At 25.6% G+C, this 18644-nt stretch overlaps 1 protein-coding gene across 1 annotated transcript in view; it reads right to left on the bottom strand.

Moving 5' to 3' along the window:
- The window catches only part of LOC111631543 (Down syndrome cell adhesion molecule-like protein Dscam2), a gene marked incomplete at its 5' end in the record, with an annotated part of 67191 nt that overhangs the window by 36211 nt on the left and 12336 nt on the right, over positions 1–18644 (bottom strand). Inside the window, 2 exons of the mRNA XM_023375803.1 lie at positions 15680–15799; positions 16166–16453. Of these exons, the coding sequence (XP_023231571.1) occupies positions 15680–15799; positions 16166–16453 (408 nt within the window). The remainder of the gene's footprint in view (positions 1–15679; positions 15800–16165; positions 16454–18644) is intronic.

Raw genomic sequence — 18644 nt, 5'->3', positions numbered from 1 at the left:
TGTGAAACGTGTATTAGATGAAAACAGACAAGGTTACTATTTCCAAAAAAAATCTTCCTATAGTTCAAATCATGTATTACAACTAGTTCATACAGACATTTGTGGCTCAATAAAGATCAAATCTCTTGGTGGAGAAAGATATTTTGTCCTGTTAATAGATAATAAATCCAGAAGAATCTCTGTCTACATACTGAAGAACTGAAGCGAAATATTTGACACATTTAAAAGATATAAATTAACGTCAGAGAAGCTAACTGAACAAAAAATAAAAATGATTAGAAGTGATAACGGACAAGAATATCTAAGCAAGGAGTTCACGAAATTTCTTAAAGATGAGGAAATAAAACATCAGCTCTCTGTTGAATACTCACCTCAAGAGAATGGTGTAGCTGAACGTACTAATAGCACTCTTGTTGAGATGGAGAGGTGCATGTTGATAAATTCAGAATTACCAATGTCATTATGGGCCGAGATGATAATTACCGCTGCATACATCAGAAATAGCTGTCCTACTAGGAATATAGACAAGACCACGGAAGAAATTTTTACGTCAAGATAACCTACTATATCCCATCTTCGTGTGATTGGAAGCAAAGCTTTTGCTGTAAACAATAAACATGGAAAAAGTAAATTCGCATCAAGAAGTAATTTTAATCGGATATGATAGTGATGCAAAAGCATACCGTCTTTGGAAACGAACTCCAAACCAAGTTATCAGAAGTAGAGGCATCCGTTTTATTGAATTAGGTCTTACGACAAATTCACCAAAATATAATGACCAAGTTGTTATAATATCTCGACCAGAATTAGCAGAAAGTGAAACAGGAGAAGAGAATTATACGAGACAGAATGTTTAGGACCAAGACGATAACTCACCTGAAGGAAATAATCTAGTCTCAAGTGATAAAAAATCTTAGAACTATGTTTGGATGACGATGATCAAGAAAATAGAGCCAATCTTCAAACAATTCAAAGGGGAAGGGGCAGACCGAATAAACTGCGAACAGAACTCCCTGGCCAACCAAAGAAAGAATATCACTTTGTTCAATAAAAGGTAGCAGAGGAAGACTTAGACTGTCAAACTATTGAAGACAACCAAAGTGCACAACACCTAGTAAAAATCCCCATGTTTCATTCTGGAACTAAACATATTGACATTCAGCGGCATTTCATCAGGGATATGTGTACAATGGAAAAAATAAACGTGATGTATAAGCTTTCACAGCAAATGCCATCAAACATCCTAAGTCTTCCTAAAGGGACTCATCATGCACGTGTTAAAAACTTAGGAATCTGCACCGACTTAGAGAAGTGTTCAGACATAAAAATTTGTATGTCAGCGCATAATTAAAGGCAGGAAGCGCATCAAGTTAAATGTGTGATCTAACGTGATCTCGTTTTTTCTTCCGTCAAGAGCGAAGTTCTGTAGGATCGAAGTTTCTGTTATGTAACTTAAATAATGTAATTTACTAGTTTTATCTTTATCTAATTCGTAATAAAGAGTATTACGAAAACTAGAGGCCTGAATAATTCATTTAACACTTCTCTACATTATTACATTATTTTAAATATAATTATTAAGTTATATAGTGAGATAAATAAAATTATTTACAAATTATCTGAACTTAAAGCTTAATTATCATTATTTTCTAAATATTGATAAAATAAATAAATTGGAATAATACACAAAAATTTATATTTTTAAGTTGAAAAGTAAACTCTGATATAGAAAGTCTTTGATTTGAAGATTAAGATTGTATTATTAAAAAGATTTTTCAAATAAATTATTAAATTTTATTAGATGTTATTTATATATAATTTAAAAATCATATATTAAAATTAATCAAGAAAATCAATTCCATATAAATACTCGACTTAAAGCAAAACAAATATATATAATAGCAATTTTTTCACCAATTGAACATTAAATTTTCAATTTTTCAAAAATAAATAATTTTATAGAAATTTTGATCACGTGCACGCTTTAATATTTACATACAAAGGTCTTCAGAAATTGCTACTAAAGCACAGAATACATAAATTTAAATCGAATTTACATTTCGGCAAATAGTTATGAAAAACAATTTATAATTCTTAAATTCGGAAAAAGTATTACACTATTTACACTTCATATTGTTGCATAACAGTTTTTTAGCAGTACAAAAATTACCTGTCACGAATCTTTACCCATTTTATAGCTTATTACAAAATTAAACTGTGATAATATCGATTAGATGGATTTCCGATTTGAATATTTATGTACTGTATATACACACACATATACCTATCTGTTAATATATTACCTGACTTCCCGCCATTACGAAACTTTACCATTACGTTACCAGACTATTCGCTTCAAGATTTATTAATTGATTTCGGTCAAATCATATCATTAATCCATTGCAGTTTGCATCCATTCCAGGCAGAGGCGCCCTGGTTGTATTATATATTCTTCATTCCTTGATTTAAATCCAGGTTTTCCATAAAAATCCGAAATTATACGCCTGCTTTGTCGATCTCAACTCTGCCTTTCACTCCATTAATAGTCATACTCTACTTTCAAAATTCCACATCTTTAATTTGTCAACTACGTTTAGGAAATTGTAACTGATATTAAAATCAGTTATAATTTCCTAATCATAGTTGACAAATTATTTTACAGATCAACATAACAATATGACAGACACCTTCGTGTTATCTCAAGATCTTTAACAAGGCGATCTTTTGAGTCCACATTTATTCATTTTTTTTTCATTAATGACATATTTGAAATCTTCAATAATGATAACAAAAATATTTTCCTAGACGGGCATAATATCCATGACCTAATCTACGCGACGCGACATTTCTCTGGTAGCTCAAATCGGAATTGCGCTGCAGCAAAAGATGAACCTTCTTCATAACATCTGTTTAGCCAGCAATCTAACTGTAAAATTGATTAAAACCAAATTATGATCTTCACGAGAGTTTCTAGACTGAAAAAATCTAACACATTTTTTATTGGGTCCCAACAAACTGAATATTGCTTTTTATTTTAAATACTTAGTTATCTGTCTCTTCCTTGTTACTATCTTTCAATATCATCTCACGAAAACTATCAAAAATTGTACTGTGATGATTCATAATATCCTCCGCATTCGGCAAGAAATGAAAAATACGAATCTTAAAATTACTTTTAGACTATTCAATTCTAATGTCCTCCAGCTTTCTTTCATATCCTGCCCCTGTATGGACGCGTTGCCTCCTTTTCGAAACAAAAAATTCAATACATTTTTATCCCCAAACTATTCAAAGTTGCCCGAGTAAGTTATTAAGGTCAAACTCGGTAGGACAAAATTATATCCAGGCCTATTGAAACAAATCCGTAACTTCATTAAAAGATTTTTAAAAATCTAGCAAAGAGTTGATTAACTTTTCTAGCAACATTTGGTTGCGCTATCTGTTATCATATTTTATTTAAAAACTTTTTATATTTTTAACTATTATGAAATGGCAAAAGCTTAATTTTGAGAGTAGGGGCAGGTTTTATAAAAAATTGTAAATGCTAATAATGAGTAAAATCGTCAATAAGTCCGATCCTACTGGAAATACACACGACCCCACTCCCTCGACCTTTAATTATCAAAATTAAATAGCACTAAACCCCCCTAATAAACAAACCTCGCTGCAAAATTTCAGAAATTTTCGACAAAAAGCAAAGGAGTTATTAAGCTTCAAAAAGGATGAACAAATTCGTGCTCCCCCACACACACATTAACATTCATACAGTAAGAAAAAAAAACCCGATTTTTTTTTCATTTCTCGACGTTTCAAGTAGACCTGAGCCCAAGAAATGTAAAAATCTTGGGAGGTCATTTTTGACCAATCGCCAAACTTTCCCTCTGTTATAGATAACGGCCGGGAAAGTAATAATTCTGAATCTGCTGTAAGATATTCGTCACTTTAAAAACTTACAATCAAAAAACATTAAGTTTTATTCTTTCAATTGATACACTACTGTCGACATCTTTAAACAATTTGGGGTCGCTCTTGATACGCTATTAAATTCGCAAATTGACTGGAATCTCTATACCTCCATTACCCCTAATCATCGATAACGCTATAACTCGGTCAACCATCAAAGATATACATTTGCTTCATCAAGTCTAAAATATCATCCGCGATACCTTCAAATTCTGCGTGAATATTGTCCTCAACAATACATCTTTAGTAACCTCAGTCATACACATAAATATCGAGTAATTTCATTAGGTTCAACTCTACTCGTCGAATCGAAACTTCTATCGCAAACTCCAAAATTACTTCCTTATCAGCGCAAGATCTGTTCATTTTAAAACCTTGATCCAATCTAAATACATTTCTACTTTCTTTACACAGCCCACAAATGTTACAGATAACACTCTGTACTATTTTACCTGTCATGTCGTTGTTTAAGCTCAATTAAATTCTCTAATCCTTCCTTCTACAGGGATCTACACTAACATAAAACAAAATAGTTTTATTGTATTGTATATATGGTGTATATATATATATAACTGTATATATACGCATCTATATACAGGTATATCAAACTACATTTGAGATAATGTATAGGAAACTATATATATTAATAGATTAATGTAAATAACATTAAATCTGTACGTTTTAGCAAATTATATCGATTAATTCATCGAATAAATTATCAATTAAAATGTACAGAATCTCAATAAAATGTAAATTTCAAAAGAAAAATGTAAACTCTTGCTAAGAAATTATAATTAATTAATCGAAATAACGCATTATAATTAAAAAAATAAATAGTATCTTTTCTATACTATAAGTAGACTGATATAGAAAGCATTTTGTAGTTTAATATTTAATTAAATTTACAATTTCAGGACGTTTCAATAAGAAAAAAAATCCTAAATAAAAAAAAAATAAAATTTCAAATATATGCTATTTGAATAAAAAATATTATAAGAAAATTTTCGATTTATATTTCTATTTAACTAGAGGAAATACGAAATTTTTCTAAATACATAAGTTACATCCCAAAAAATCGATAGAAGAAAATGACAAATTACAGCATTTGTTGGAGATTTTATTGTTTTCATTGTTTCATTTGTCATAGATTTGAACATATTTTAAAGAATGTCTCTACGAATGTTGAAACCATTCAAAAATACCGAAAAATAGAAATGATTCTTAAAAATATCAGTTTGATTCAAACGATGAAATAAAATAACTACAATGTAAAAAGTATTACGAAAAAAAAACATTAATTATTTTATTTATTTTATTTAAAATGTAGATAAAATACATATACAGGCTAAACACAAAAATCTATTTAAAGATAATTTTATCAATGTTTAAAGTAATTATTTTAATATTGAAGTTAATTTTTTTGCTTGAAAAGTAATCGTTATCTGTAATATTATTGTGCTTTCGTGATGTCACTGATCGATTTATAAGTAATAAATATCATTAAATCTGTACCTTGTTATGTGATTCCTCTTTAATAGCAGTTCTAATTGCTTTGACATTTTTCTTGCAAATCTACTTTAATTGAAATGGTGATTGATGATGATAACCATTAAATGCACTTATCTAAATTTTCCAAATCTTATTTAATTGTTAGATAAATATAAATATGTAATATATAAAATAATTTGCAGAATCTATATAGGTATAGTTTAAATAAAACTTAAAATTTTTAAATCTAAATTTAAAACTTGAATTAAATTTTAAAAGCCTATTAACAGGAGTCAAACACTTTGTAAGAAAACTGCAGACGTAGTACATTTTTATCAGATCATGAAAGTAAAAATTTATTTAAAAAAAATCAATATTTTTACAGAATAAAATAAAATTTATGGAACAATTAAATACTTTTCACGTCAAAAAATTGCAAATATAGCAAATGTGAATGAAACGTATGAATTGTTTTAATGATCATAACAAAAAGTAGTAGAAATATATACTTTAAAGAAGTTATTAAAAAATAAAATTTACTAAAATAATACAAAAGTAGAATTATGAAACGGTAATGAGTAAAAATATTTGAATATTTTCAAAAATCAAATATCTCAGTTTATATAATAATTATAATAATATAAAAAATAAATACGTAATTTTCCCATTTTAAAATCCAACATATAAATCTTTTTCAAATGAAAATTTTGTTTAATATAACATACGTTCAAGAATTGAAATGAGTTTATAAATTTTGAGAAAAATACTAAACAAATTTACTTATAACTTCAAAAATTTTAAAATAAATATACTATACGTATGATTAATTTAAAAGTTTTTAACTTTAGAAAATATTCATGTATTATATTTTGTAAATAAAAGAAAGAAATATGCTAGAGTGTATTGTATATTGAAGAGTTAGAGATGAAAAAATTCAGAAAACAATTATATATCGTATGGAAATAATTTAGGTTTGATGGTATAAGCCAACATACGGCCCGTCTGATGAATTTGTGTGGCCCACGATCAATCTTTCAAAATAGCTCGATGAAAAGTTCTGACGCCTAAAAAAATAAATAAAAGGTCAACAACTCACCGTGAGTTTAGAGTTAACCCTCCATTACAAATATCTTAAGTACAGCGTAGAGTGTTGATAAAGCATGATAATGTGAGAAATGTATCTGTAATCTCTATGTACAGTACAATTCAGTCTCTACGGGGTGACACCACAATGAGATCTCGCACCATCTCAAAATCTTCCTAGGGCAACCTCTGGTTTGGCCCGTAGAAAAAAATTTATTTCCAATCCGGCCCAGGGGCAAAAACTGTTGGCCACCCCTGGTATAAACTCAAACTCAAACGCAGCAAAGGTCCAGTCAAATAGATGTATATCAGACAAAGGCCGTATTCAACAGTATTCGGTAAACCAAAATATACTGTATACTAAAAAATGGCTCTAACAAAGGACCTTTTGTTGCCAGGTCTTTATGACTTACGTAAACAGTTATACGTTTGAATTTTTCTGTTTTAATCCCCTCAAGAGGTTAGAAACATTGATTTTTAGAAAATAAATCATCAAAGCCTCGGATCTGATATAAAGCCTTAACGGGCCGTATCTGGCCCGCGGGTTTCCAGTTTGCGACTCCTGTATAAGGCAATCTAACAAATGAGCTATCTGCAAGAGACATGCTTTCAGGGAGAACTTTTATGAGAAACTGGCCCTTGTTTAGGTACTAGATGCGTGAAGAAAACCCATTGGTCAAGGGTTCGCGCTTGACCACCCACCAGTGTTTAACCATTTTATCCACTCGGCCACCGCTGGACGAAAACAATTCGGTATTGAGAAAATTTAGTTGAAAAATTTAAAAAAGTCGTAAAACATTTACGTTTCCATTTTAGAAAAGTAATAAGAATTTAAAATGAATTTAAAGTAAAAAGTAACCATTTTAAATATAGACATGAAAAAGCTGAATTTATATGAAACTTTAAATCATAGCTTTCTACTTTTATAGTTTAATACAAAAGTAACATAGATCATCACTATCATTCAATGTTCAATTTCTGATAGATCATCTCGGACATTATTCTATAAATTTCCACAATATTACAGAATCACTTCAAAACTTTAAAAGATCTGAAAAATATTACTATTCTAGAAATACTGTTTTATTCTTGAAATTTAGTAGAGACATCAAAGTTCTTTATAAGTTAAACAATAAATTAAAGAAATTATTAGGAACATACAGTACTTTGGCCTAATTAAAAACATTACATTTTTATAATGAATGACTTGCAAATTTACAAATAAGAAATTTAATTTTAAAAATAGCTTGAAGCCCTTAAAATAATTGAAATTTTTGGGTTAAGAATACATATTAATAAAAAAATTGTAAGTTTCTAAATCGAATGAAAATTTGAAGTAATTTTAGTAAGTGGCTAAGCAACAAGACTCATCTAGTGGACATATTGATATTTATTTTTTAAAAATGTATAAAAATTAAACACTACTACAATCANAATTATAATATAAATTTTAGTAATTATAATCAATAATATAGATTTATAATTATCTTTGTGAATGTAGAGTATATTATAGACATTGCATATTTCATAAGAAAAATTAAGTGAAATTTGTATATGAAAACTTCCTTATTCATAAACTTTATTTTAACAAATTATATAATATTCTATTCTCGATTCTGTTCATAATATATTTCAAGAGTTTAAATAGACTATTAAATAGCCGAGAATGTATACTATCCAAATTCTAAAGTATATTATTAAAATTAATGGAAGGAATTCTTAATTAGAATAGAATCTCGACAAATTTGAATATATTTAAACTTTTAACATTAATGTAAATTCTGTTTATGTATAATAATTATTATTTAAGTATTTATGATATTTATTTTAACGAATAAATAGATTTTTTATTCATTTTCTTAAAGTTAAAATGCAATGAACAGTAATATATCAATGATTAAAGGATTTATTGTCGTTACTTTTAAGAAGTTATTTTAAATTATACTGTCAGTAAACGTTACAAATAACCTTAAATTTATGGAATTTTCAAGTCGATGAATGTTTATATTGATGTTTATCTCTCTTATTATAGTAGTGATAATAGAAAACGTTCATTTTGTGTAATCAATAACGCTAACGGAAGTATGTATAATTAATTTTAAAAACAATATGAAAACAATAAACATAAAAAAGAATTATATATCATTGTTACTCATATAATCATATTTTTCTATTTGTAAACAGATACAATCAACTGAAGTTATTAAATTTATTTATTTTAAAATATATGCTCTCGATCTCAAATTAGTAGTAGTGATTTACCCCTGTACATCATGCTTTTCCTGATAACAACATAGTTATACCAGCCATCTATCTAACTTCATTCAGAGAAAAATTTTGAATCTAAGTAACGTGACTTCCCTTCTAAACCGGACATTTGTATATAGTTAATCTGGTTCTCCTGACCTTAAGTTTTTCACTTCTGGTCTCTGCTTTCATCTACCTAACACCTTTCTAAAGATTAAGGAATGACAGACATACGGATGGACGACTGTGGAAATTTATAGGTCTATAGTTTTTTCAAATTGTAGCCAAATTAATCGAGAACAAATCATGAAAATTGTAAAATAGATATTTACTTTGTCTTTCGTTAATCATACGATAAAATCAATGAGAAAGTCTAGTCTGTAAGTATTTTAACAAAAAGATGAAGATAAAAATTGCATCGGTCACAGAAGCATTTTTTTCAACTCTCAAAAGACTAAAAAGTAAAGTTTTATTCAGTTTTTATTGCGGTAATTTATCTTTCATGGAAAATTTAAAGTATAACTGTTTAAGCATCATGATATTACGGTTGTGCTTTTGTTGAATTCTCTATGGACTTCAAGAACTTTTCACTGAATCTTTTATTTAAGTATAAATTTTTCAAAATTTTTATTATTTGAACTTATTATAAAATATATCGTAAATAATTTTAACTAAATTTACATAATAATTGTATAATTATAATATAAATTTTAGTAATTATAATCAATAATATAGATTTATAATTATCTTTGTGAATGTAGAGTATATTATAGACATTGCATATTTCATAAGAAAAATTAAGTGAAATTTGTATATGAAAACTTCCTTATTCATAAACTTTATTTTAACAAATTATATAATATTCTATTCTCGATTCTGTTCATAATATATTTCAAGAGTTTAAATAGACTATTAAATAGCCGAGAATGTATACTATCCAAATTCTAAAGTATATTATTAAAATTAATGGAAGGAATTCTTAATTAGAATAGAATCTCGACAAATTTGAATATATTTAAACTTTTAACATTAATGTAAATTCTGTTTATGTATAATAATTATTATTTAAGTATTTATGATATTTATTTTAACGAATAAATAGATTTTTTATTCATTTTCTTAAAGTTAAAATGCAATGAACAGTAATATATCAATGATTAAAGGATTTATTGTCGTTACTTTTAAGAAGTTATTTTAAATTATACTGTCAGTAAACGTTACAAATAACCTTAAATTTATGGAATTTTCAAGTCGATGAATGTTTATATTGATGTTTATCTCTCTTATTATAGTAGTGATAATAGAAAACGTTCATTTTGTGTAATCAATAACGCTAACGGAAGTATGTATAATTAATTTTAAAAACAATACGAAAACAATAAACATAAAAAAGAATTATATATCATTGTTACTCATATAATCATATTTTTCTATTTGTAAACAGATACAATCAACTGAAGTTATTATTATATTAACTAAAATTTTAAATTCGTTATCTGATCACACTATGCTACTTCTATTTACTAACCCCCCCGAGGAGAAACGTTAATAAATAATTTCTTTAATTAAATTAAAAGTATATAAATAGTTAAAGAAGGAAAAAATAATCATTTATTTTTAAAAAAAATTATTCTAGCTCAAAATCTAAATAATCAGTTTAAAAAATCGTTTTTAAAATTATTTAATAATTAAATCTTCAATAAAGCAAATAGATATTTAATAGATAATAAAGCATACAGATTATTAAATTTATTAAAAGAATAAAAGTTATATAAATTATTAATTTTATTTATGAAAATATATTATTAATGATATTCTGACAATTTTTGCTTGTATTACAGTTCTTTTTAAGAAAAATTAATATTTTATAATAATAAAAAAACGGAAAAACTATTCTATTTTATTTTTATCACTACGAGAGCAGATCTTCATGAATTTTCTCTGGATAATTTGAATTTTATTGTAAAAAAATGAATATTTCGGTTGATTCCATAATTGGTTATAAGATATGAAGTATGATGAAATCGTGAGTTATAGGTTAATTAAAACATGATAATGAATATTTTGTTGAATTTACGATTGATGGATGGATTAATAATTTAAGAACGAGTTGGTTCTACAGAATATACGTCATCTAGAAAAACTGATGAGAGCGTTATGCATACTCATGAAAGAAATATTTTTCGAATTAAAGAAAAGTTCATTAACTAAACTTTAATTGCTTTTTTTTTGTAATTTTCTCTAGTTTATCTTATAAATTAATTCATTAGATTAATTTTCGAATTAATATATCTAATAACAAAACAAAAATGTAATAAAAATCTTTATTGTATTGATATTTATAATATATTTAAGCAATGAATTTAAATTAAAATTGCAAATTAAGTATAAAGTATGTAAAGGATGTTAAAATTTCTTAAAAGTTTCTTGATGACTAGCATTTAAACCAATGTAATTAAAAATTGTAATTAAAAATTAAGTTATATATAAAATTACTTAATTTACATATCAATGGATTCATTAGTTGAAAAAGAAATCGATTTTCGCAAAAATAAAAAAAAAATTCAATATATAAAATTAAAAAAAAACCAAACTCATTGTTCCAATCAAAATATTTTAATGAGCTTCATGAGTTACTAATTTGTTCAAATATATTTAAACATAAAAGTCTAACGTAAGTTTCTTGTGTTTTGAAAAATTTTAATGGAAATTTAAACTTTTTCTGAAGATAGAGTAATGAGTTTTACTTACAAAATTTTCCTCTTGTTTATCAATTTTGTAAGGAAACCTGTTAAATTATTTAAGTAAATTGTTTATATTTATGATATAATAAATAGTATATTCGTGAATTCTTTATAAAATTCGAAATTGAATTTTTCTGTTTGGCAAAGTTAAGTGAAAGAATTTTTTAACTATCGCATGTAAATATAAAAGAGGACGAATTCTATATTTAAATTTAAGAAAAGAAAATTGGAACGATTTTCATTTTATTAGAGTCGCCACAAATAGTTCGAACAACAGTCTGTAGATCGTTACAATAAAAATCACAGCCATTACCAACAACTGTACAGCATTTCTGACCTACATTCCTAACAAAAGTCTTCAGCAATTCTTAACATCGAACATATACGGTAATCTTAAGTTAGAACGAGGTACAATTATTTATCACAGAGTAATTCATGTAATAAATTAGAATAAAAATTTATTAAATAATATCGAAAAATTATATTATTGAAATGTTTAATATAAAAATTTGCAATCAAATTCCTTTTATTTGATTAATCTTTTCTAAAAATAAACCATTAAAGCAATTTCGGAAGAGAAAAATCTGCCAAATTTTCTGGTCAGTTTGAATTATTGTAGTAAATTTATTGCAGAGAATAAGGCGTTTGAATAAATTATAACAAAATCCTGTTGTTTGTCACAATCTGCTACTATCTTTTCCTGGAGGGAGATTGGCTTTTGTCCAAAATTTGACCCCCATCTTCGTATTTATCAAAGTAAGATCATTTAATGTCTAAATTATTTAGTCATAATATACTGTAATAGTTTAATGTAATGGAGTTATTGCTACAAAAAACTTTTTCTTAAAAAAGCATCAAGCATTTATTACTTTAAAAAATTTGATAGTCGAAATAAAAATGGATTTGGTAAAATGAATAAACTAATATCTTGATCTTACAGGATTATTTTATCTGTTATAGTATTCTTTCCTATTAGTCATATGATTTTATAATAAAATTTTAAGAATCATAATAAAATAAAATTCTACAGTTATAAAATGCAATTACTCGAAAATTCACAACATTTTCCACTTTTTAATTATCTTTAAAAACTTTTTTAAAGATTAGAAAAAAGGTAGAATTTAGGGAAAAAATGTAATCCAATTACTAAACATAAAAAAACATTGGTTAGAATTAAACTTAATAATCTCACGCCAGAAAATAATGACAACTGATAATATCCATTTTTATAGCAAGAGATAAATGATAATGAATATTTTAAGATCACGTTTTAAATTTTATACATCTAACAAGATTAAGAACTTTTTTAACTCTGATAACAGTAATTAAAGCTTAAAGTTCCAACCATAATTACAGTTTGATAATTATCATATATGACAGATAAGTGATGCTACAATAGGTTTAAATTACATTGAAGAATAAAAGAATAAAATTAAAATTTGATGAGAATTATATACTTTTTACATCATTTGTCTTCTTATAAAAAATAAAATAGCCGGGTTTTTATACCCAGAGCAGAAAAAAAACATTATTAAAATTATGGAGTAAGATTAATGTTTTACCGACTCATCACATAAATATTTCAAAAGTTTATTCTCTTCTGGGGCTCACGACTGTCTAAAAAAATAAAAATAATGCACGAGTTTAAACGAAATGTGTATCATTATCGTTCCACTATACTAATGGAATGCAAATTACTGATATCAAGAGCAGCATTAAATGGTAAATTTAATTTAAAATATCATTTATATCCCAGGAGAATTATTTGTTTGTATTAGATATCTGTTGATTCGTATTTATTCTGGAACAATAATATATATCCAGGAATTAACTGAAAATATGGTGAAAAGAGAACTATAGTAAGTCTCGTTAGCTCAGAATGATTACACGATATCTTTCGTACAAACTGAGGATGAGAGACGGATGAGATGAATAATGATACAAAGAGCACTGTATGTTCTGTTAGATTCGGCCTATGTTCACAGTATCAAGCAATTAATTTTAAACATTGAGTTAGTTACAAGCTGAAACATTTCTGACGACTAAATCCTACGAGTGTTTACAATAGGAGGGGTATGTTACCGTTACTGAAGATGGAATGATTAGAACAGAATTGCAGTAATTGCAGTTTGAATAAAGTCTAACTCATCATGCTTTTAAGATGGAAATTATATACATTTCCACATAATAAGTAATTTCTATCCAGAGATAGAATGGAATATCTATTTTAAATTGTCAATTATTTAACGAAGTTTACAAACTTTATTCCATTTGTTTAAATCGAAATGCGAAATAAAATACTAAGAAAATACATAGGAGACTAAAATCTAAATATGATAATTTACTAAAAGTCATGAATTAATAAAAATTATATCTAATGTATTACGCTGTTTATTGATTATGATAATTATTTCAATTATTAAAATGGCTTTTAATCCACAAGTTTAATCGTTAAGTTCGTATTAATTACTATTAATGTTTGTCGTAAAAGCGTGGCTATAAAAGAATTTAATAAAAATACTATCATCTGCATCAAAATTTATAACTATTTCATTGTCTATCAAAAACTCTTTAGATAATAAATTTCTTTAATATAAAAATACGTTATTATGAATTAAATAAAAAAATAAAAATTTAAATTAGAAAATTTAAAACTATAAATAATAAAATAATTAATTATTGTTTTAAACTATTAACAATATAGATTTTTTTTATTTGTCATGTACATGTAAAAGTAATTACGTTGTGTAATAAAAGTTATAACAGTTTTTTATATTTGATGAAAAAAGTTAATTTAAACATAAAATATTTTAATAAAAAATTAATTTCATCATCATAAGTGATTTAAATTTTTTTTAAATAAAATGAGATTTAATTAAAAAATTAATTTTGCTTGTAAAGATGTGTTTAGAGCATTTTACAATTGCTTAGTTAAGAATACAGTATAGTCTTTTCAGAAAAATAAACATATATTTTTACAGAAAACTGTAAAAAGTTTTTAAGCTTAAGAATCTTAGTTTTTAAAATATTTTTACAAGAAATATTTTTATTAAAAAACAATGTAAATGTTTTTATAATTATAATTATTAACTTCTTTAAAACTATTTTATATTGTTTTTTATCTAGTGGTAACAATTTAGTAAAGACTGGAATTACATTGTTATTAAATATACAGAAGCGAAAAGAGTTAATTAAAGTGTATTTTCTTTTTAATAATTCAAAATAATCTTTAATTCAATTAAGACAATTGACATTTTTCTGTCAGAATTAATGAAGATATTGAAAATCTCATTAATTAACGTCAGGTGAATTATATTAAATCTTGTATTTTAATCTAGATAAAATTATATTAAAAAAAACTACATTTAAAAAAAGAGAGAAAGGAGAATAAAAGTAAAAACGTATCCGACATGTAAATCAGAAGACAAGTAATAAAAAAATGTACAATTTTTTTCCTTGATTTGTTGAAGAATAGAAAAACATGAATATTATTCTCTTCAATAACGCTTTTAAGGATAAAAAAATGTGATTTTATAATTTAATTGATTAATTGAGAAGATGATATTTAATTAATGAGAGAGTAATTGTTATTACAAGAACTGAATGGATCATTTAAAGTATAAATTTGATCGATTCATTACACGGTAAAGACCGTGTTTTAGTAATCGTTCTGTCAAAATTATCGACATCTTAACTTGTATAATTAAGAAAATTTCAAAAAATTTAATAACGATCTCTAAAAATGGAAAAAATATCTTTGAAAAAGATACGGAAGTTGGTTGTTTAATTTATAATAAATATAGAAGATTAATGAGATTGAAGTTTTATTTATAGAAGTTTAATAACTACAGGGCAAGTAAAAGCAAATAATAATTTTCTAATTAATTTTATTCTTTTCTGATGTTGTCTGTGAACTATTTAATTTATGAATAAAATTGAATATTATTTTACAAATAAATTCTATCGATTTGAAAAAAAGTTTTATATTTAGAAGGTTGTTATTAGGAAGAATTATTTATAAATTATAAATCAATAATAAAATATAATTTATATAAAAATATAATAGAATTTATTAGTATATAATTAAAAACCAAATGTCTTCATATATAATTCTCGAAGACAGCCTTAATTTGCTATTAACAAATTTACATTACCTGGAGAATATTTCCATCTAACTACAGGTTTAGGTTCACCATCAGCTTGACAATCAAAAGTGACTGGCATTCCAGCTAAAGCAGATTGGTCTGTGGGCTTAATTGTCCATTTTGGAGAGGCTGTTAAAAGTTGACTGTACTCAACATAAACTAATAATTCTCTATTAAAATCTTTACATTAAGCACTAATTTGCGGTTTAAAATGAACAAATTTCATTACATACTTTTATAATTAAGGTGCTTCTACCTAACAGTCATTAACGTTTTTATTAATAAATCTTTTTTGATTAATAATAATCTAACATTTGAAAGAATTAAATAATAAAAACATACAAAAAATACAATTGAAAATTTATTATCTCCATAAAAACTTTCTATTAGAATTTATATAGTGTTTATGGTTTCTTATTTAAATGACTTGTGCTAAGTTAAGAAAGAACTTCTGCAGTATAACTTTATTATAGTAAGAAAATTTGGTATTCATACCTCTAACAACCATTCTTGCTGTGTAGTTGACGGAAGTTGCCGCATTGGAAGCTACGCAAGTATAGTTGCCTGTATGATGCCTTTTCACTGTATTGATGATCAGTGAAGACACGAAATCCGTAATAGAAACAACTTGAATATCTGGGTAGGCATCCCGAATTGGAATTCCATCTTTAAACCAAGTGATACGAATTGGCGAATCTCCTGCCAATATGCTGCACACTGCAGAATTTCTCATGCCCTCCTCCAGTTTATCGGTAAATAAAAACGGGCTTATTACGGGAGCAGCTAAAGAAAGAACAGAATAAAAATTATGCTAAAAAGTCTGATCATTTTTCCATTTTTATGAATAAATAAATACATCTGCACTTATGAAAATTTCGTGAGAAATGATAATTCCATCCTCTGAAAAATAAATTTAACATTCAGATTATGTGATGATTTAAAAATTGTTAAAAATTTGAAATTCTAGATGGTGCAATGTCTTCTAAAAGAGAACTAAAGTGTTTATTAGATTATATTTAGAGTTATGAGTCTAGCTTTTAAATGAAAATAAATATTTGTTAGATTATATTAAAACGAATGAGGGAATCGAAAATTTGACGAAATTTTAAATTGTAACGTAATTTTCAACGGGAGCAATACATTTTTCAAACATATTGTCAACATAGAATCGAATTAGGAGAGAGTTAGATGGGCTACAGCACAAACAAATAGATGAAACAACATTTTGACTAGACACTATTGGGTACTTGCCTACACTTCTACTTCAATGTATTTTTTTTAAATCTCAAATATACATATATTTGTTTTATTTTACAATAGCAATTTATGCCAAGATTTTTTACTAAGAAAACAAATTCGATAAATTGATTTTAATTAACGTTATTTTTTAAAATAAAAGTTAATATTATTTTAAACGTAAAATCGATATTACAAATCGCTAATGTTCGTAATTGTCGATAACAAATAAATTAAAAAAAGAACGAACAAAAATAAAACAAATTTTGTATAAAAAAAATAAACAATCAGTCATACATTCAATCAGTAAATCAATCTGTGAGAAGAAAGATACTACAGTTATCTAACAGTCACAAACAAGTCAATACAAAGAAACCAAGTAATGACAGCAAACAATCAACTTCACATGATATTATAGCTTATGTCACGAATGTCTGTCAGTCGCAAATTCTATCACGAAATACAAAATATCTGTAGAAAATTACACGTAATAATTTTGTTAAGGTTAGCTTCTAATAAAACATAATTAATTTTGTAAGATAATATGTAAACAAAACTAAAAAATTGTTAGTTAATTTTGTTAAGAATTCGCAAAAACTTATTATTTAATGTTAAAGAATGGAAGAAAAATGAAACTGACTATATTTACTTGTATATTTAAAGAGAAATGTAATAAAATCTTTGAAGTGGAAGAATACATTAACACAAATGTTTTAGTTTAAACAATGAAAATTTATAAACTTTTCTTTTGTCAATATTCCCGATAAAGTTAAAATTGAAGTCTTTACAATACTGTTAAATGTATAGCGAAAATTAATTTACATAAATTTCTACTTTACAGAATTTGCTTTGTTTAAATTTGTATTCTTTGAATGTAAATATTTAAATTCGATATTATTTAATCTTCTGTAAAATTTTAGTTAATTTTAAAGAAAGTCTTTGAGTTATTGACTTTAAAATATAAATTTTTTTTTTCATTTTATAAACAAAATATCTTTTAAATTTTTTAAAAGATAATTTTTAAAATTGTTTTGTCAGAGTTATAATGCAGCTTTTATAAACCATAAATTTAATTTTCTTCTTACTTGATAAATTTTATAATATTGGCGATATTTTAAATAAATAAAAAAAAACTTATTTTTTTCGTTCTATCAATGTTGATTTTATAAAATCTTTTTAAAAGTAAATTAAAATGCATCATGAAAGCAATACATAATCGATTGAATAATGCACTTAATATTCTTGTAAATTGTAAATAAAAAAATCCATAAAATAAAAATTAAAACTTTATATAGCTATACTTAATGCAAAGTTTAATAATAGCTTCCTAATAGAAAGAAGTATCAGTTTTTTCTACACAACGTCACATTCGTGACATTCTAAATCGTGACTGAAGCTGCGTGTATCAGAAAATGAAGTGGAGGAGAAGTGCCTTTCGTTTGGTAAAGCTATAAATACTAGTGAAGAAATTCACTCCAAGTGGATTTGCATATAAATGCAGTGATTTCTGGTGAATGGGTTGAAACGAAGCAACTACAGAAGTAGATACTTTTAGCTGGAAATATATGACCGACATCACAGTTTGTGACATACAAGATTTGTTTTCTGGTACAGCAATTACACTAGCAGATTTTAGTCACGATAGCAAATGCACACGTAGGAAAAAATTACATGTTTTCCGATAGTTTTTATATGTACAATACAGTTACATTAGTAAATATAGGATAAGAGCAAATTG

Source organism: Centruroides sculpturatus, unplaced genomic scaffold (genome assembly GCF_000671375.1).
Source record: "Centruroides sculpturatus isolate CEXI.00-Female unplaced genomic scaffold, Cexi_2.0 scaffold712, whole genome shotgun sequence".
NCBI lineage: Eukaryota > Metazoa > Arthropoda > Arachnida > Scorpiones > Buthidae > Centruroides > Centruroides sculpturatus.
The sequence above is the reverse complement of the archived record's forward strand: the minus strand, read 5'-3'. Positions and strand labels throughout refer to the sequence as shown.